The 20,864-nt window shown below is 39.4% G+C and overlaps 1 protein-coding gene across 2 annotated transcripts; it reads left to right on the forward strand.

Moving 5' to 3' along the window:
- The first annotated feature begins 869 nt into the window (after positions 1-869).
- On the forward strand, positions 870-18,992 carry il15 (interleukin 15). Of its 2 annotated transcripts, none has more exons than XM_067584930.1 (6): positions 870-1,699; positions 14,787-14,869; positions 15,408-15,495; positions 15,719-15,763; positions 17,103-17,243; positions 18,232-18,992. In XM_067584930.1, the coding sequence occupies exons 1-6, from the start codon at positions 1,631-1,633 to the stop codon at positions 18,337-18,339; spliced, it is 534 nt and encodes a 177-aa protein (XP_067441031.1). In that variant the 5' UTR covers positions 870-1,630; the 3' UTR covers positions 18,340-18,992. The 2 variants fall into 2 exon arrangements, with proteins under 2 accessions (XP_067441031.1, XP_067441032.1); XM_067584931.1 differs by lacking the exon at positions 870-1,699 and adding an exon at positions 3,652-3,831.
- Positions 18,993-20,864: the final 1,872 nt, after the last annotated feature.

Raw genomic sequence — 20,864 nt, forward strand, 5'->3', positions numbered from 1 at the left:
CTGAAACGGCACTGCATCGAAAAAAAAACAATCTTGAGCTTTAGGGACATGTGAGAAGATGGAAAAACAATCCAGTACATCCAGTTTGAGTAACAGATGCATCAAGTTGAAGGGTTTATCAGATGTCAGTCGCTCAGTTGTTCATAAAACTCTCAGACGGGATGTTACGACTCTGTGAAGTTACCACAGCGACAATCATTTTCTCCATCACAACAGTAGTCAGGTAAACAGGTAGGAACACAGCATTCATGTTACATGGAAAAAGGAAGTTAAAATAAAGAAGGGGCTTTTTTTGGGCTGGACCGGACAAGGACCAGCCCTATAACCACGGTTGTCCATGTCCAGGGTGGTGGAGGGAGCCCAGAAGAGAGCAAAAACCTAAAAAACCTGAGACCATGTGTAGTGGCCACACTGTAGATTTCATATTCAGGCCTTTTAAAGGATCTGTGTCGTTCTCCTCGGTGGTCAAAACTGCACTTCATATTTGGATGCTTTGGTGCATGCTTCCAAGAAGATCTTCGCAAACTCTGCCTCTGCATTAATAATCAATTAATAACAATCTCATTCTGGATGTTAGTTTCAGCCTACTTTAAAGCAACATAAATGTTATCCAATGTTATCTTGAAAGATATGATTCATGTAATCAGCTTTAGATATGCTTGTTAAATAATGAAATCTTATTTGACTGACTAATTACTATGACTTGAGGATAGATTAGGTATTATTAAACTTTGTCATAAATATTTGTATCGCACTTTTTGTTCACAGTGAAACTCAAAGTGCTGCGGTATTAGTAACAGAACATACAAGGAAAAGAAAACTAGTAGGAGTTAAGATGAAAAAGCCTTCTTGAATAGAAAAGTTTTTAGGCCTTTTTTAAAAAAAAAAAAAAAAAGACTAGGGTCTGTGCTGCCCTCAGATGGTCAGGAAGGCTGTTCCAGAGGGCTTGATCTCCCATGGTGAGGAGCTTGGTACTGAGGCCCCGGAGGAGCAAGCTGCTGGCAAATCTGCGGATGCAGATGGAGGTTTGTGGTGTGATCAGTTCCTGTAAGTAGGGAGGCGTATGTCCGTTGATGGATTTGTATCTGAGAAAAAGAACTCTGTAGTCAAGCCTGAAGGAGACAGAGAGCCAGTGTAGTGAAAACAGAATTGGTGTCACGTGCTGGTGTTTTCGGACACTCATCAGGATCCTGGCAGCGCTGTTCTGAACGTACAAGAGCTCCTGGATGCTCCTGCCACAGATCCCTGTGAATCTCTGCGCATTGCAGTAGTCCTGACAAGATAAGTGGCACGGACGGGTTTCTCTATAAGGGTCTAAGTTTAGAGATGTTTTTGACATGGTAGACAGAGCTTCTGCATAGATGTCTTATCAACAATCTCAATAGTTGCTCTGACACGTACTTGTGAGCAAGAAAAGTGACGAATCAGAGGGGGAGTGAACTTAAAAGTCAGCAGGGCGTGTGTGAGTCGCCTCCTGGAGCGAAATCTGGACGCACTCACTCTCGCCTCAATAATTTACTCTTAGTGGACACAGACCGATGAGACAACACAGCCACATTATCACAGATGAAATGCAAAAATGTGATCTTGGACTGGTGCTCCACTGGGTAGGAGAGAAACCGCTGCGCAGATGAAAGACTTCATGACGGCGCTCCCGGTGATCCTTGTTCAGCTCACGTGCCCCGGAGACCAGCGACCGGTAAACTGACTCCCGCTGTGTGTGTGTGTGTGTGAGTGAGTGTGTGTGAGAGAGAGAGCATGATTACACCTCTGTTTTCAACCTGTAGAAGCTGCGTTTTTATTAAGTCAGGTAGAAAGGTGGCAAAGTTTTCACACAGGTAGGAAATAAGTAGTGCGTAATGATCGGAGGTGTGTCAATTTTATGAGCCACGTGCGGTCTGGGAAGACTTTTCAGCCACTGTCGGTGAACCGTGAACCATAATGGTGATTTGGTTAAAACCATAGAGCAGATGTGTCAGCGGTTGGTTTCACTTTCGGTTAATAACATGGGACGTCATCTGTTTTAACAAGCTCCTCCTTCTGCAATGGAGGAAAGTAAACAAGTATATTTATGCTTTGACGTACTTCGCATGAGTTACTTCCATTTTGTGCTACTATATATTTCTACTCAACAAAATCTCAGAGGAAAATATTGTACGTTTTACTCCGCTACATTTATTTCGCAGCTTTACTTTGCAGGTTCGGATTGGCAATAAAAAATATAATCAACACATATAATTTATGATGTAGGCTATTAGCTATCAGCTGCAATATTAAAGAGATGATTACATATATAAAGACATCAATAATCATAATATTATTATATAATATTTAATATTCACGGATGGGCCATTCTGCATTGTGATTACTTGTACTTTTGGTAATTGCTGATACTTTTTACTTCTACCGGAGTAAAAAAAATTGAACGCAAGAGTTTGATGTTTAATAGGGTACTTGACGCTTATTTAATGGTCAACACGTTTTAAGTGGGTTAGAATGAAGAGGTAGACATTTACCTGCTGATTATTTATGTATATCAAACCATGTATATACTTGATGATAGGCAGCGATGGAAAGTGGTTAGTACAAGTACTTGTACTTTACTTCGATACAAAAAGATACAAAATTACAGTAAACTACTGGCAGCTGTCGTTGCCAGCATTTTACCATTTTTTTTACAGTGTCACTATCGTAATTTACTTTAATAGGTTTTTTTTTTGTTTTGTTTTGTTGTTTTTTTATTGGTGATACTGTTGACAAGACATAGTGGAAACAAAACAAACAAAAACAAAACAAAACAAAAAAAAGACAAATCAAGCAGATAGACAAACAAAAATAATGACAAACAACAGCAATGACAACATCATATTACAATGAAAAAGTTAGTAAATGTAGAAAGCAACTAAGCAATATGGATTGATTGTGGGAAAGGGGAAGGGGGGTGAGTGAATGAAAGTGAGAAAAGAAGAGAGAGAGAGGAGGGGAGGAAAGAGAAAGTGAGAGCGTCAATAATTATTATAATAAAAATGATAATAATAACAATACAGCAATATAATGTAATAATGATAATAGTCTTGTTTGATAGTATGCTGTGGCGGCGGCAGCGGCAGAGGCAGCCACAATAACAGTGAAATGGGTTAAATAATTAGCTATTTATATTAATTTATATCTATTTGAGTGTATATCAATTAAATTAATTTAATATGGCTATGGGGGGTGGAGCTAAACACACAGAGCCCAAGGAGGGGAGGCCACCATCACCCTCCCACACGACAGCCAGCCCCCTTAGCAACACCGCTACAGCCCAGGGATCCGACCAGCTAAGGGGTATTCCTCCTGTGATATTTGTTTGTTTTGCTTCTTTTCCCCTTCTGTCTTTTGTTGTTTGTTTGCCGTTCTGTTTGGGAGAGAGTTTGTCCGGTGGAAGGTGACCATAGATTTTTTTGTTTGTTTGTTTTGTTTTTTTTTGCCATAAGAGGGGTAGGGGTAGAGGTAGGCCTACCACAGCCAGTAACTTCCGGCCGCTCTCACCAAGGACCGCGGCTATACCACCGGAGGGCAAGGAGTCGGGAGAGGCGGGCGCCCCCATGCCCCGCATGGCTCCGCCCCCACGCCCCGCATGGCTCCGCCCCCCACCGCCCTGCATATAAGACTTTACCCGGACTTACGACTGCCTCTACCTCCACCGCCACCACACTCAAGGACTAGAACAACAGCAGTAATTAAAGCTGCAAGCAGCGTTGAACGGGCCTTCGCACCCTTGCGCACGTCGGGCTGCGGCGCAGTCATCTAAGCTTCTGGGAACCAAGAAAACGTTTGGAGATGATCAGTGTGAGAGTCTTTTGACACACAATACTAACCAGTTTCTCTCTGTGAGCCCACCGCTCTGTTTATCGCAAATAATTATGGATTATGAAATCAAAATATTGTTAACCTTAATCAATAATTCAGGCACCAACTGTTGGATCTGTGAGGAACACAGTTGCTTATTTGCAATATCAATTATCAATGATAATTAACTAATTATAACAATTAATAGAATTATTAATATGAACTACCAAATACGGAGCACCACCCGGAAACCGGGACTAATAACCGAACAAGGTAATCTCATAAATGGGAGTTCACCTAGAATGTTAATATCTGAGAGATAAACATTCAAGGGTGAACAAAGAAGGGTTGAATTCGAGCTCTGACTCCTTCAATCAGCCACTTTTCATAATATGTTACACAATAATGACAAAAGAACTTCTCTTTAAAGATATAACATTGTTTATTAAACTTAGCAAAATTAACAAAGTTAACAAATGCTTCATTCAATAAATAGCTATTCTAAAATCTAATTCTACCAAACAAAACACAAGCAGCTTTGCACAGGGTTGGACACTTGCAGGGGAATGCGTGTATGTATGTATGTATGTATGTATGTATGTATGTGTGTGTGTGCGCGTGCGCGAGACAAGATGGCGACTGGGCCTGACGTGATGACGTCGTCGGTCTGCGACGCGGACGTGACAGTGGGAGTAAGTCACGTCCCATAACTTTGCAAAACGATGTCGGTGCGTGTATCTGTGCGCGCGTGAGTGTCTGTGTGTTAGTCGCAAGAGAGGGAGGAAGGAAAGCGATCGTGAGAGGAAGAGAAGCGGATCTTTTGTCCACAGAGAGCGCACGTACGGACGGCAGTCTGTAACGCACGTTGTCTGGTTCCTGATCGACAAATCAATTTACTTTCTCACTCACGGTGGCACAAACACAGCAGTAGTCCCGAGCGGGAGAAACACAAAACAGTCTAGCGTGGTGAACACAACTAACAGGCAGCAAACTTAAAATACTCCTCAGAGTAAGGCAGAGAAAAATGGACTCGGCGGTCCATCAACTCACACAACAAGAACAACAGCAATAAAGCTAAATGCTATACAACAGCAACTGGTGCTGAAAAGAAAACACAACTAACACTGCCTATGCCCAGACTTATGCCTCTTACTTGGTCGCTTCAGAAAGCGAGCAGGGCGTGTGTGTGTGTGTGTAGTCCGTCTTAATGCCCAACTTTGTTCTTGGCTCGGAGGCAGACGGTGCCGTTCTCGCACGGTCAGCGAAAATCACGGCAGCTGGCTCTGAATGGAGTGGCGGAGAGAACGGCAGAGTCGACTCGGCGAAGACGAGCAGGGCAGAGCCGTTCCACGTTATGCTGAAGTAACTTTATTTCTTCTTTCTCGGGGGAATTTGAGGACGCTGGTTGCAGCAGCGGTCTCTCTCGGATCCAGGAATGTGTTCGGGTGAACACGGGCAAAGTCTCGTCTCGTCCGACGAAGGGAGTCTTCGATGAGGGGAAAACATGTTCGTGGGGTAGTCAAACTAACTCACAGGGGAACAGGAGTTACCCCTAGCTCAGTGACATGAGAAAGACGTGCATTTTGGGCGTGCTCGATTACAAAGGGGTGGTGATGTCATGGCTGTGTCTCCGCCAATGAGGGACCGATGTTGACTGTTCCCTGCTGAGGTGTGAAAATCGCAAAGCATCCTTGGAAATGGAGTTTGCTCCACCCTCATGGCAGGTCCATTACAGTTTTAATACTGAGCTCCGGAACTCTAGCCTTCCTGAGTTCTTCCCTCATATAAAATATGTGCATATATCAACATCAGCAATTGGCAAAAATTACAGTCAAAAAGTGATCATGTTGAATAATCATGATCTCAGTATTGAACAAAAATGATCGTGATTATGATTTTTACCATAATCAAGCACCCCTAAAAACAACAAATTGTGATTTACATACACACACACATAGAGTTTAAATATGTATGTGATAAATTGTAAATATGTATTTAATGAATTGTTTTCTTTAAAAAACTCTTACTTGAACATTTTTCAGTGTGCTCCTAAAGTTATATGTATGCTCCTAATTTCTTTCATTTAGGAGCACATGTACTCCTTGAAAAAAAGTAAGGATTGAACACTCCTGTCACATGTGTAGAAGCACTAAGTAAGTGGAGTGTGGCGCAGTCTAAGGGCTTCTGTCACAGGCAGTGGATGTTTACTTTTTACCCCCCCCCCCCCCCCATTCTCTCTCTCCCTCTCAACTGCAGAGAAGGATATTAGTGTACTCTACTTGTGAAATATCCTCATAAATCCCATAACTTTGGCCAAATCCTACATAAAAATCACATTTTTTTGTAGGAATTTTCGTCGCGAATCCATTGATACAGATTTGAAAGTGGTCGGACTTATAGTTTAGACGCCAGATGCCCCAGTTTGGCACAAAGTCCATGCCCAGAGATTGCCTCCCCATTGGTTTACATTGTAAGGTGTAATGTCGCACTCCAACTTTCAGGGGTGTCAGCGTATGATTTGTAGGTCTTGATGAGACGAATAATTGAGTTTTGGTTCGACATTCCTACGGGCCGTGGCGGCCGTTTTAGATACATAGGTGGCGCTCTCGAGAACATTTTGGCACTTCGGGGGTTAATTTTTACATTTTATCAAATTTTTCACCAGACCTGATTTGCGTGCCAAATTTGGTGAGTTTTTGAGCATGTTTAGGGGGTCATCATAATAGTGTAATTGATACTATCTGGAATAACAATAGTAGTGATGATAATAATAATAGTATAATTCATAGTGGCATAAATGACAATAGTAGTGATAGCAATAATAATAATAATAATAATAATAATAATAATAATAATGATAAAGATATTTAGTTTCTAAATAACAATAATTAGCCTATCATGACACATGTTGATGATATATATGTATAACTGGAAGTAAAACAAAGAAATAAAAACAAAAACGAACAAACAAAACAACAACAACAACAACAACAACAAAAAAGGGAAAGGAAAAGTGAATTAAATTAAAAAAAAATAATAAAATAAATAAAATTTAAAATAATAATTAAAAAAAAAAAAATTTGTCTATTATTGGTTGGGTATGTGGTCTGATATGTGGTCATGTACGTGGCTCTGGTTTTGGCTATTGATTTGGATTGGATTCTGGGTGGAGTTTTAGGTGATTTATGAATATGGTCCATGTTTCCTCAAAGGCTGATATATTGTTTGTTTTGCAAGCTGTTATTTTTTCTATTGAGATGTGTTCTGAGAGTAGATTAGTCCAGTGAGTGATATGGCAGGAATGTTTGGATTTCCAGTTTTGAAATATTATTTTCTTGGCGATAGTTAGAGAAATCAATAACGGGTTTTTGTGTTTAGTTGGGATTGCGATATGTGTCAAGTCTCCCAGCAAGCGATGGGGAGCGATGGGGATGCTGAGATTCTGCAGCCTAAGATACTCGATAGTTTTTCTGTGACTGTTATCCAAAATGAAAAAACTGGCTGGCAAGGCCAAGTGGCATGAAAATAATCATCTATGTGACCCAAGGTGCATTGAGTGATGTGTATTCTGTGGATGGTTTTGTATTGTATTAGTTGTAAATTTGAATTGGTAGTCATGGAGAAGATGTTTTTATTGATTTGTATCCAGAAATCGGGGTTGGGAAATAGAGCCAGGTCCTTTTCCCATTTTGTGGTTGGGAGTGTTATGGAGGTGTCTGTCAATGAAAGAAGTTTGTAAATTTTTGAAATTATTCGTTTGGGGTTTGTAATTTTAAAGATTTCTTCGCTTAATTTGGAAGGCTGTAATGTGTTATTGGATATGTTGATTTTAGATTTAATAATGGATTTTAGTTGTTGATATTGCAGGAATTGGTCTCTCCCAACCCCATACCTCTGGATAAGTGTATTGAATGATATGAACTGATTATTTTCAAATAAGTGATGGACGTGAGTGATTCCTTTTTGGTGCCATGATGGAAAGTGAACAGAAGTGTTGTACAGTTGGAAGTCCGGATTGTGCCAAATCGGGGTGAACCTACATGGTGCTAGTGATGATTTGGTGATTTTGTGGGCTTTCCACCAGGCTGTCAGAGTTGAGGAGATTGTGATGTTCTTGTAGTAATCTTGTTTCTTGATTGATTGTGGTAGGAATGGGAGGTCTGTGAGTGAAGTGGTTTTACATTGATTTTGTTCTATCTGTAACCATGGTGTACTGTAATTATCTTTATGGATCCATTTGAGTAAATATTGTAGTTGATTTGATAAGAAGTAATGAAGGAAGTTTGGTGCTTCTAGGCCGCCCTGTGATTTTGTGCTCTGTAATGTTGAAAGTGAGATTCTTGTTTTTTTATTTTTCCAGTAGAATTGAGTTGTTAAAGAGTTTAAAGTTTGAAACCAGTTGTCAGTGGGGGTAATGGGAAGTAATGAAAATAGGTAGTTGATTTGTGGGAGGGTTTTCATTTTAACTGTTGTAATGCGTCTAATAAGAGTAAGTGGTAACTTGGTCCAGCGTTTAAAATCATCTTCTATGTTTTTCAGCAGGGGGTGTAGTTGAGGTTAAACAACTCTGACAGCCTGGAGGAAATATTAATGCCTAAGTATTTGATATTACCAATGTGGACTGGGAGAGAGGGATCTTGGGCTGCAGAATCCCAGGCATTTGCGGTCAAAGGTAGAATAGTGGATTTGTTCCAGCTTATTTTAGGCCGGGGTCCTTTGGTTGATGGTTTTCCGAGGCGGTGTACTCTGTGGAAGGTGATGTTTTGTACAGTTTCTGGGGGGATTTTCAGTTGAGTTTTCATGAAGTTTTTTATGAGGTTTTCTGGGTTGTCGGGTGTTTGTTCAGAGACGCCAGAGAAGATGAGATTGTTGCGCATAGAACGGGTTTGTAAATCCAACATAGTTTCTTTCAGAATCTTATTTTCTTTGGAGATGGTAGGCTATGTATTTGTTCGTCGAGAGTTTTAACGGTGGTTTGTAAGTCCTGGTTGGTTTTTTGTAGTGTGATGATGTTGTGGTGGGCAAACCCCAGGCTATTGCGTATGTCTTTAACCTCTTCGTGTAGTGAAACTAATAAATCCAGTTTTTTGTTTATGCTTGCTAGGACACTAACCTCAACTTCTGTGGTTTGTAGATCGTCTGTGTCCGTTGAAGAGTCTGTCTTTCGTCTTTTGGTGCTGGGTTTGGCTGAGTCTGACTCCATGTTGATCTGCCGGTTGTAGTAGGCCTAGTCGTCGATGAATGCTTCAAGATCCATTATGTCCTCCACTGTAAAGATGTAGTGGTCCGGGTAGGTGGTGACAGATGATCGGTGAATGTAATTTGAATCAGGAGGTGTTTAAATCTTTTGTAAATCCTGTAAAGTTAACATGTTTACTCAGTTTACTCAGTTCATTCAGCAAAAGGTCGCCGCCATGTTAGATCTCCTTAATAGTTAAATACTGTAAAATATATGACAGTATTCTGCTGCGAATATGAGGTTTACAGTTTGATACTGTAGCTATAGGCCTGCAGTAATATACTGTATTTTTAGTGTTTCTATTGTAGTCTACATGAATAGTTTCTTACCGTAAATGTTACAGTAAACAACTGAAAATTTTTCTTCTTATTCATATGAATAAAAACAACTATAAATTGCAGACATGTACTGTAAATAACAATGTGTCTTTAATCTTAATGGTCCAGTAATGAGATTAGCTCAGTTTTTATTTAAAAATGCATAACCCTTAACATCTGGCACAAAAGAGGATGAGACAGTAAGTAAGTAAAAAAAGTATTACTAGTAAAATGTATTAAAGGTTAACACCCTTGATATGCAGACTCCCCTTTCCTTTCAGATTATTATCAAAGTATTTTGTTAATCACTATTATTATTATTATTGATGCATTAGCCTGTGAGCAGAGTTTTAAAGATCCCCTCCAGACATGTTTTATGACATATAGAAATAGGCTGCTTGGAATAATATTTTGTGTCTGATATGGTTTTCCCACAAAAAAAGTTCAATTACCACCTCAAAAATTCTTTAAAATGACACCTCTTCCTTCTCCCTCGAAATTTGTAGTTTAAGTTCAACTCCTGAAGATGTCTCCTACTCATAAGTGGAGTGAAGATGGAGGCAGAGGGCGTGACCATGTGTGAAAGGAGCATAACTCTCTTAACTTTTTCTATTCATTCTCTATGGTAATTCATATCACTACAGGTGTAATACCCCCCCTTTTGACCACAGCGTGGGTTGCAGTGGCAGAGTGGCTCTGTCCAAAGGACAGGGATATATTCCTGATGTGCCTGAATATGGTTTATGAAAGAGTCATCTGACAACAGGGCTTATGTCAGCTTGAGCCAGTGCTCACATATTAACAACACTAAGCACAGAATCAAAGCTTGATCAAAGATAGGGCAGACAAAAATGATAAAACCCTAACCCTAATGAGGGTGGAGTAGATGTATTTTTAGAGATTTTAACAAGATAATTAAAACTTTTTGTGGAAAAACCATATTAGACACAAATTATTATTCAAAGTAGAGTATTTTATTATCTCCGCCAGGCGTAAGCCTGGAGGGGATCATACGTTTGGGTGTGTGTCTGTGTATCTGTCCGCAGTTAATCTCACATACCACTGGACCCATCAGCCAAATATTTTTTGAGCACATGATGTTATGACCATTATGACTGTATGGACCTCTTGTGGTTGCAGTTATTCACAATTTTTGGAAAACCTATTGTTGTAGAAATTGTCTGAAAACACTGGGAGGAGCACGGCTGGTTATTAGCAATAATTAATAATTATCCAAGATAATTATTGATTATTAAAAAATATAAATTATTAATATTCATTCATAATAATGAGGCACCACCCGCAAACCAGGAACAATAACCAGACAGTGAGGTAGTCCCATAAAAGAGTTCACCTAGAATGCTAATATCTGAGGGATATTAACATTCATAGGTGAACGAAGGTTTGAGTTTGAGCTCTGACTCTCTCAATCAGCCACTTTTCACAATAAACATGCACAATAGTGACAAAAGACTTAAAGATATAACAGTGTTTATTAAACATAGCAAAGTTAACAAAGTTAGCAGATGCTTTGATCAATAAATCACTATCCTAAAATCTAATTCTACCTAAGCAAACATACATAAAACAACAGCTGTACACGGTTAAACACAAATGCAGGTGGGTGTGTGTGGGTGGATATTCGTGTGTGTGTGTGTGTGTGTGTGTGTGTGGCAAGATGGTGGATGTGATCTGGTGTGATGACGTGCGAGAGTTTAGATGGCGGATGTGAGTATGGGAGAAAGTCACATCATGTGAGGACCAAATGGCGGATGTGACTGTGGTGTTTTGGTCAGACAATAGCAAGATAGTGCTGCCTGGGGGTCGACATCTCTGCACTCACTCAATTCAGTGTATCAAACACAAGTGTCTAATGGTAGATAACAAGGGGCAGAGTGGTGCTGTGTCACATCTTATCTGACTGTCAGATGTGTAAAAGAGGTGCGTGTGTTGTGTATATGTTTGTACGCGTGCATGCGTGCGTGTGTGTTGGTAACAAGAGAGGGAAAGAAAGAGGAGGGAAAGCCGACTCTTGGCGGAATCACGACCATGGATGGGAGGGAAGCAGTTGCTTTGTCCACAGAGAGGGGGCGTACGGACGGCAGTCTGTAATGCACTTTCTCACTCATGGTGGCACAAACATAGCAGTAGTCCCGAGTGAGACAAACACATGAAGGTCTAGTGTGGTGAACACATCTAAACAGGCAGCAAACTTCAAATACTCCTCGGAGTAAAGCAGAACAAAGGGATTCAGCGGTCCGTCAATTCGTTGCAAACAACAATAACACAAGCAATAAAGCTTAAATAGCTAAAAGCTAACAACAAACAATATAACATTATCTCTGCCCAGACACCTATTGTTTGATCACTTCAGAAAGCGAGTAGGGTGTGTGTTTTATTCCGTCTTTCAGGTGCGGCTCAGTTCCTGACGCTGACAGGGACATCCTCTTGCTCTGTCTGTCAGAGTCTGCTCTCCCCCTCACCTGTTGCTGTGGGAATTATCCAATCATTCAGTCTCACTCTCTGCTCTGCCACACCCCTCATTAGTTCAACCACCTTCACCTGGCGCTCCCACCTGCTCATCATCTGCAATCAAGCCTGTATATAAGCTGCCTCGGCCCACTCCCTCCTTGTCAGATTGTCTACACTACTATGCTAAGTTGTCTTGCTTTCTTCACTGGACTGCCTTCCTGGTTTCTGATCAGCTTGTCTTCGACCATCGCTCCTCGTCTCTGCCCCGGTAAACCCACCAGCCTTCTGTCCCTGACTCTGAGTTCTGCCTGCCTGTTCCCTGGTCTTTGTCTGCTGTGGGAGTGGAAGATCGGGGTTCTATTTCCAGTGGAGTCATACTCCTTAGAACTGTGTTTCTCCGACCGTGCTTATATTGCCTTGGCATCGTGTGAAATAAAGACTACTAAGTTTATACCAGTGTCATTTGTGCTGCTATTGGGTCCATCCTATACCCGTTACAGTGTCTGTGTTTTGATGGCAGCTGATTCTTGGCGGGCGTTGCAGAGAAAACAGCAGAGTCAACTCAGATAAAGACAAGGTGGTCCTTTGTCTCTGTGGAGAAATTCTCTCTCTGTTCTGCAGGCAAATTGTTTGGCCTGGCACCCTTTCTTGCTATCAGGCTTTATGACTGTGTGCAGGCCCGCCTCTTGTCTCAAACACATGGAGTATGAGGCCAACAACACACATATGAAATAATACACACTGCTGGGTAAAAGATTAAAAAAAATATTATTGTGCAGTAAGGAGACATAACACACAAAGATTTGCATCACTTCTGTCTCAAACAAAGAGCAAACCTAATAAACCAAAACCCTCTGTTCCTTATAGTTGCAGAAGGAACAGAGAAATGACTGTGACTGGTCAATGTATCAGTTTATATAATTGCAGCCAATGGCACAAAGCCACAAGATACACATTTACATGCACATGTATGTTGCATAAGAGTCACATTTTCCCAAGACTCAAGAAACCAAGAGCCCCGAGCCATATGTGACCCTTGACCCCTTGACATGTTCTGCTTATACCAAGACCCGAGTAGGGTCTTCTAGGTCATGAAACAGGATGGAGAAGGCCAGTGGGGCCTCTCAACAATAACAAAAGATCATTACTGTCCAAAGGCACACAGAGAGTTACAGAGAAAATGTAATGATCTCACTTCACATTTGTATATTAAATCCTTTGGTCATTCACAACACTATTTCATGACGCCATTCCTTATGAGCCTAAAGTAAAGCTTAGACTTTTGTCTTTTCAGTAGTCCTCACCGTTTTATGATATGTATTACGACATAGCAAAAGGTATTTCCATATCTGATATGATATGATCCACTAAAGTTGAATGTACAGACCTGGCAAAGATCTGCACTCTACTGAGTACATTCTTCTAGTTTACATCTTAAAACATGTCTGGGGTGGATCTTTAAAGTAGAATCTTTTGAATGATCAGTTGAGTTGATCAGTTTGAATCTGATGTGGGGCTCTTGTAATTGATATGTTTGATCACTGCAGAGGTGTACAATTTAGGATACTCTGATACCAGTAGAAGTTCCTGTGTTCTTTTCCTCTGTGTGGCTTCTGTGTTTACCACACGCAAGCTGACTTCAACCATTGTCAACTCAGGCCCTATGTTAGCGGCAGGGCTGCTGTTGTTTACAGTGGAAACAATGGAGACAATAGCAGTAATTTCCCCCTGTCTGAAAGGGGAAAGCACAGCAGGCAAACATTTTGGTATCACAAGAGGTTCTTGTTCTCTAAAAACAGCAATTTGTATTTGCACAGCGATGAGATTCATTTTCGGCCTATACATACAGATGGGTGACAAATTAAAGGAAAAACCTGAATAAATGAGTGGAGAAATATAAATGCAAATGCTTCCACACAGGTACACTGCATGGTACAATTAAGCAAATAACAGCCAATCATGCTCTGTGGCATGTGTAAAAATGATGAGGAGGCCCAGCTGATTCTGATTTTGTATCAAGATGGCAGGAGGAAAAGATCTATGTGACTTTGAAAGAGGGTTCATTTTTGGGGCACGGATGGCAGGAGCTTCAGTCACAAAGACTGCTCAACTGGCTGGTATTCCCATAGGAACTGTGACTAAAGTGACATCTGCATTTAGATCTATGGGAAAGATGTCAGTAAATAGGATCGGAAATTATGGTCAATGAATGGTTTGATGAGTATGAAAATGATCTGAATCATATGCTATGGCCTTCGCAGCAACCGCATCTCAACCCAATTGAACACCTATTGGAAATTTTGGACTGCACTCTCCACCACCATCATCAAAACATCAAACAAGGGAATATCTTTTGGAAGAATGGCGTTCATCCCTCCAGTAGAGTTCAGAGACTTGTAGAATCAATACTAAGGTGTACTGAAGCTGTTCTGGCGGCACATGGTGACCAACCAACTTACTAAGACACTTAATGTTAGTTTTTCCTTTAATTTGTCACCCGTCACCCGTCTTGTATATGTAAAGTCAGGGGCATCATGCAGTCAATTTTTTGAGGGGGCACAGTTTCACAATGCATGATGGGATGATCATGCTGTTCAAGAAATATCAGTAGTGTTGACATTGTAATGACCCCTCCTCTTGAGGATCAGTTCAGAGCTAAATTGACTTTACTGAACTAACTGAAACAAACTTACTGTATACAGCTGATAGTGAATGTTGAATGAATCAACAAATAAATGAATCAAGTGAAAGGGATTTTTCATGTGTAACTGTTTGAACAATAAAAAGATGTTTTATGCTCTTAAATTAAGTTACATCAAGGTAAAAATGATCCTGTTAACCAGCACTTTTTCTGTCAACTGTCTCATTCATGCTTGACCAAATTACCCGAAGGACTACACACTAATCTTTTCTTACTTTGTTTCTAGAAAGGCGCCCAGTTCCAGCTGACCTGTAACCTGTGCCGAGAGAGCCACAAAACTCAGGTGTGGCTTTGTTTCTTACTTCTGAGGTAGGCAAACAGTGTATTTTGTTATCTGAAGTTAATAAAATACTGGTGATCATCCTTAGAAATAACAGAGTAAATGTTTCTAAAATCTGTGATATACTGTAGCTGGAAAAACACTCAGAGAGTGTCACATATTCAACATTATTCATGAGAGGAAATGTGTCTCAACAACAAAAGATCAAATTTCTTTCATCCAAAAAGTCTTACAATTTGATATTACTTATCCATACAAGCATAAGTGGCTTGTAATGTTCCATCAGAAGGGGATTATTTTCTATCTATGTATCAGATCCATTACTTTGAAAGCTTTCAAACCACCCCAACAGTGTGGCAACATGCCAACAACTAAATTGACTGTTGAATATAGTTTCTGTCTGCGAGACTTGTAGCTGAGTAAGTAGCATACAGAGACAGGGGGTCAGTAATAAATACAATAGATTTTAAACAATGACAGACATTAACATGCACATCTGACTTTAATTAAAGCTGATTACTGTCACAGACAGTGTATTATAATCATTGTCTCTTTATTCTCCTAAAGCTTTTTGAGTATGTCTACGTGTTCTGCTCAGGGGCCGCATTTACGTGATCTAAAGCATTGCGTGGAGGAAGTGAAACAAACCATTGAGGTGAGAGAAGGTATCAAATAATTTTGGTTATGTTTTAGCACTTTTGTTTTGTATTGTAGAAACCATATTTCTATTTTCACTGATACTTTGTTGACACTTTAATATAATCTATTGCTTTATCAGTATCAGTAGTAGGTAATTATTTTTAATGATTATATTTGAAAACATTACTCAAAACCATAATTTGTCAAATTATAGTGTTTAACTTCTTACCTCTGTTTAGAAATCTGATGCTATGCTGTACGCTCCATCAACTGATGACATTAAGGTAAGTTATAAAAAGTATATGTTAAAGTTTTGTTTCGATTTAAGCTAGAAATAAATAAAAATCAGAGTGTCCCATTGTAATTCAGAAACCAAAACTTAACAAGTATAATCTGTGTATCAAAGCTTGCTTTATCTTATTCCTCTGTGCCATAGAGCTCCATTGTTGTCAAAAAATTATTAAAAACACATCAATGAGCCACACCATTGCATTGGGTGATTTGTTCCTTTATCACCATGAACATGAGCACCATAGTCTATTTTTAATCAATTCCACATACATCGTCTTATTGCTGTTAATACTCACTAAAGCAATACATATGTATTAATCCGCACTTGATAATCCGCACAAATGCACTCTTACACCCGTGTGAGTATAACCTGATGCACCAGATGGTTTGTTACACAGAACCATCTGAGAAGTTGTCCATGGAAATTGTTTGGAAAACAGCAGGCACTTTCAAAAACATACTCGGCAGGTGATTGGATGAACCATCTGTCCATCACCGTCTATCATGTCTTACCTTGCAAGGCAGCTGGATTTGCAATGCTGATTGACACAAGTGTATAACTTGAAGCCTGACAAGATGGATTCTCACGTGATCTCATGAATCCAGCTGTCTCGCAAGATAAGTGTAAGTAACATTTAGCTAAAAACTAAAGTGCCCAGCTGTTTTAGAAGATTAGTGATCCTTTTCTCATAATGAAACTATACATTTGTGACCTGTTTGTAAAGATTTACATCTGGGGCAGCTGTGGCTCAGAGGTAGAGCAGGTCTTCCACTAATCAGAAGATTGGCAATTCGATGCCCAGCTCCTTCAGTCAGCATGTTGAATTGTCCTTGGGCAAGATACTGAACCCCAAATAGCACCCAAAGGCTGTGCCATCAGTGTATGAATGCGTGTGTGAATGGGTGAATGTTGGCATGTAGTCTAAAGTGCTTTGAGTGGTTGAAAGACAAGAGTAGATGCGGTCCATTTACTATCTTCTGTAGGAACAATTGGGATTTTCATGGGATTTGTTGATAATAATAAAAATATAAAATAATGCCAGCTTTATCCTTATAAGATTTTAAGTGACCTCCATCATTAAATTGGCACACCACATGGATATAAGCCATCAAATTGTATAGCTGTGAGAGCACTAGTACTATCAAGTAAGAAATCAACTTAAAACAGAATTCACAATATTTCTTGATTTGTGAGCATGAGCAGTAGCTTGCTTAGGTATCAAATACCTGAGCAAGAACATGACACAGCTACACAGCTGTTTATACCTGTTAATGAAATAAATCTGCAAGTCAATGTAAGTGTCCATACTGAAGCATTTCTTTCTCTCCTAGGAGAACTGTAGAAACATGGCGCTCAAGTGTTACATGTTGGAGTTGATAATGGTCCTGAATGAGGAAAAAATTACGATTGATGCAGCGTATCACATCTTAAATTTCAATGAATACATTAAAAGAATGCCTGGAGCTGACCAGGTAAGCCCTGTTTACATTTCCCTCTTAACAGATAGTAATCCGGATTTCACGCAGGAAATACATCCGTTTTTTTGTTTCATTGGTGATTGAATTTAGAATGAGGTGAGAAGATAGAAATTAAGACCTAAATTTCAATTGCATTTTATGTAAATGAATGAACACTTATTTATGTTTCAGTCAATGAGAACTACTGGACAAGACAACATGCTATAGCCATGAACAACATTTGCATTTAAAGGGGACATATCATGCTTTTTATGGCTTTATGGTTATTATGGTTATTTATATACTGTTAAGATGTTGGATATCTATGTTAAACATAGTCAAAATTCTAAAAGTTGAGGTTAACGTATGTAGAAATGCTGTGAGTCAAAAGCCTGCTCTGAACGTGATGTTGGCAACGTGTTTTTCTACTTTAGTAATGAAGTAGCGAAAGTAGTGAAATCCTATTCATCAGGAGGGGGCCCTTAATAAGACAGGAGCTAAAACAGCCTGTTTCAGAAAGAGGCTGAACTGAAGGGCTGTGTAAAGGGTCAGTATAAGTTGAATAAGGAGTTTTTTTAACTGTAAATCATGCAAATATATTCCGGTAGAGCCCTGGATCAAAAAAGTTGACCTAGAACTGTGCATTATATGTCCCTTTTAAATAAACATGGCAGTAAACTTTGGGCTGTCTCTACTGAAAAGACAAATTGTCATTCTTCATATAACGACTGATGAATCTGGCATTAATAAAATATCCAGTGTGTGTAAAACTGTACGCAAAATTAAGCTTTTCAGGGCTCATCATACTTTTTTATGATTAACTTCCTCACAATTCAGAGTTGATACAATTTCGTCACCACAAATCCAACGTACTATATTACACAAAACTAAATTGAGACATTTCAATGTCCTATTAGCTTTTATCTGTAGTATTTTCATTTTTTTTAAGTACCTTTTTTATTTACGTTTAAAAACGTTAAATTGTATCTCTTTTGAATTTTAGGTCGGCTGTCCACCTTGTGAAGCATACTCACTTAAAAATATCACAGTATTTCTGGCCAGACTAAATCACCTTTTGGAAGAGAGGATCGCATCGCAGATGGCTAATTAAGTATAACATGATGTAAATATTGTAAACTACAAATATATTTTTGTAAATAACTGTGCCTTTGTTTTTATTTTATAAATATTGTATTGTAACTATGCCAGTCTGTGATAAGTCATGCTGTCCCTAAAGGCCATATAAAATGTTTATTATGTGTGAATTTTATAATATAGTATTACACTATATTTAGGATGCAATATAACAATTTAAAGTTTAGAGATTTTGTGTAAGTCATAAAAGTAACCTCAGGCCATTGTTTGTTTTTAATTGGGTAAATTGGGAAGCTGTACAGTTTTGAGAGACGTATCAGGAAGTAGCAAAGCAACATGTCATGTATATGCAGAATGTAGCATATCATTAAGCTTACCTAATGAACTCCAGTATCTTCAAAGTTATTGCTCACTCCAGTAAATATTCCGACCATATAGTCTTTCATTTGATCTCTTATTTTTCTATTTTTATCTTGCCACATGTGTTTGTTAAAGGATGAGGACGGTGATTTTCTGAAGTTTTCTTATGGTCAACAATTCTCACATGCATTGATCCTACTTACAAGTATTGCGTGTACAGTATACCCAAAGCCTGATCTACAGTATCTTATTCTTTTGTGCTGTAGACCTCTGTTTTTGTTCAAAACACTATTAAAAACACATCAGCGAGCCACACTGTGTTCCTTTGGCATGAAGGCAACTGTTACCAAAGATTAATGACAGCAATGAAAACATCACTCTAAGGAAATAAGTTCACTAACTTCATGCTCCCATGTGCTTCTTTGTGCACAAAACAAATGAAATGGGAACCTACATGTACGACCATCACTCCACAACACTCCACAAGGTACCTTTAAGTAAGTATAAAAAGCCAAGAAGAAGATGATGATGATGCTATGCTTTTCTGGTCTCATATGATGCTCTGTTTGCTGCACCCACCAGTCATCAATGAGGATTTCAGGAACCTGCCAAAGATGACAGCAGCCCGCTGTTACTAGTTGCTTATACACATGTAGTCTGGAGACAATGATTCTCACAAATAATTTTTGACCTTTTTTTAACAGGAAAAGCAAAAGTATAACTTCTCCAAGACACTGAGCAGGCCAGAAGCATTCTTGAGGTTGTAATTTTTTTTCTGAAGAGGATACAAGTGAAGACTCCCACTACATCAGAACAAAACCAAACATGGAAACCATCCAAATGAAATAAAGATCCAGGAAATCTAAACACGGTGTTAACTTTGAACTTCAGGTTTTTCTCTAACTTGAATCCATGACAAAAAAAATCAGCATTTGAGGTCTTCATTGTAGAGTTCTGCTGCCGGACCTGACAGGTTCAAACAAAGTAGGTTATTGGGTTTTGGGTCAGGTTTGGGCTGTTTGGTTGCACAAGACTTCAGGCTTGTGTCGGATTCAGGTGTGGATATTTTCAAATGTCATTTATTAAATTTCTCTCTCTGACTGCACCAATCATCTGCATCCATATATATCGTGTGGCGAGTAGGTACCCATTATCCAGTGAGAAGAGGAGGGAAGACACAGCATTGCATTAGCTCAGTGAGCCTCGGGTCTGGGCTTGAGTGAGTGTTGCGGTCTCAAATTTGGCAGAGCCAGTCAGGTGCTCCAACCCATTGAGAACATATTGAAGAACATTACATAAGACCATTGTGGATGAACAGTTAACAATTTGTACCAAGCCAGCAAAGAAGTCATCCTACCTGACATCAAGAGACAAACCTGGACACTTTGATCCTAAGAATCAACTGAAAGGTAAAAGATGACAGTAAAACCAGCATTTCAAGTGTAAAATACAGAAATAAAATGTTTAGGTAGCACACGCTTACCGGAAGTTCTGCTCATGTGGACAGTATGCTAACTGTAGTTAGCATACTGTCCACATGAAGTTGTGATCGTCTTTAGTGTCAAACCCTTGAATGAGAGAGTGACCCAACACAATCCGGCAAAATAATACGTGAGTGAGAAATTGCATGTATTCACCTGAATGTTAAAGGAATATGTTACCAAAGACTTTGCTCCTTTGCACAGAATAGAAGCTGTAATGAGCCTGGTTTCAAAGCAGCTAAAATAAATTTCAAACGACCCAGCATCATTGGCCACCTCTCGTTTATTGTAATATGTTCAGTATGTTCTAAACATTCATTGTTTCTCCACAACCTAGATAAATACACTTAACTTTAACATGATGTTATCGCCTCCTCATTGCTGTGAAGTTCTGCCAGAAATTGTGTATTTAGCGAGTTAGTGGTTCACAGCCGATTGTTTGAACATACCGGTAATACAGATTAATGGGTCAACTCAAAGCAGATGGTCACCCACTTAGAGTCCAGTTCTCTTTAAGCTTTCTTCCCGTTAAAGGGGAGTTTTTTCTTGCTGCTGTCACCAAGTGCTTGTTCATGGGGGAACTGTTGGATTAAAGTGTACAGTCTTGACCTGCTTTATGTGAAAAGTGTCCTGAGATAACTTTTGTATGATTTGGAACTATATCAATAAAACTGAATTTAAAAAATGAATTGGGTAATGC

The sequence above is a fragment of the Thunnus thynnus genome, chromosome 3 (assembly GCF_963924715.1).
Source record: "Thunnus thynnus chromosome 3, fThuThy2.1, whole genome shotgun sequence".
NCBI lineage: Eukaryota > Metazoa > Chordata > Actinopteri > Scombriformes > Scombridae > Thunnus > Thunnus thynnus.

Coding starts and splice junctions, on each gene's coding strand:
- il15 (XM_067584930.1), top strand. CDS start 1,631: ATGAAAGACTTCATGACGGCGCTCCCGGTGATCCTTGTTCAGCTCACG. Junction 1,700..14,786: donor GCCCCGGAGACCAGCGACCG/GTAAACTGACTC, acceptor CTTTGTTTCTAG/AAAGGCGCCCAGTTCCAGCT. Junction 15,496..15,718: donor AAGTGAAACAAACCATTGAG/GTGAGAGAAGGT, acceptor ACCTCTGTTTAG/AAATCTGATGCTATGCTGTA.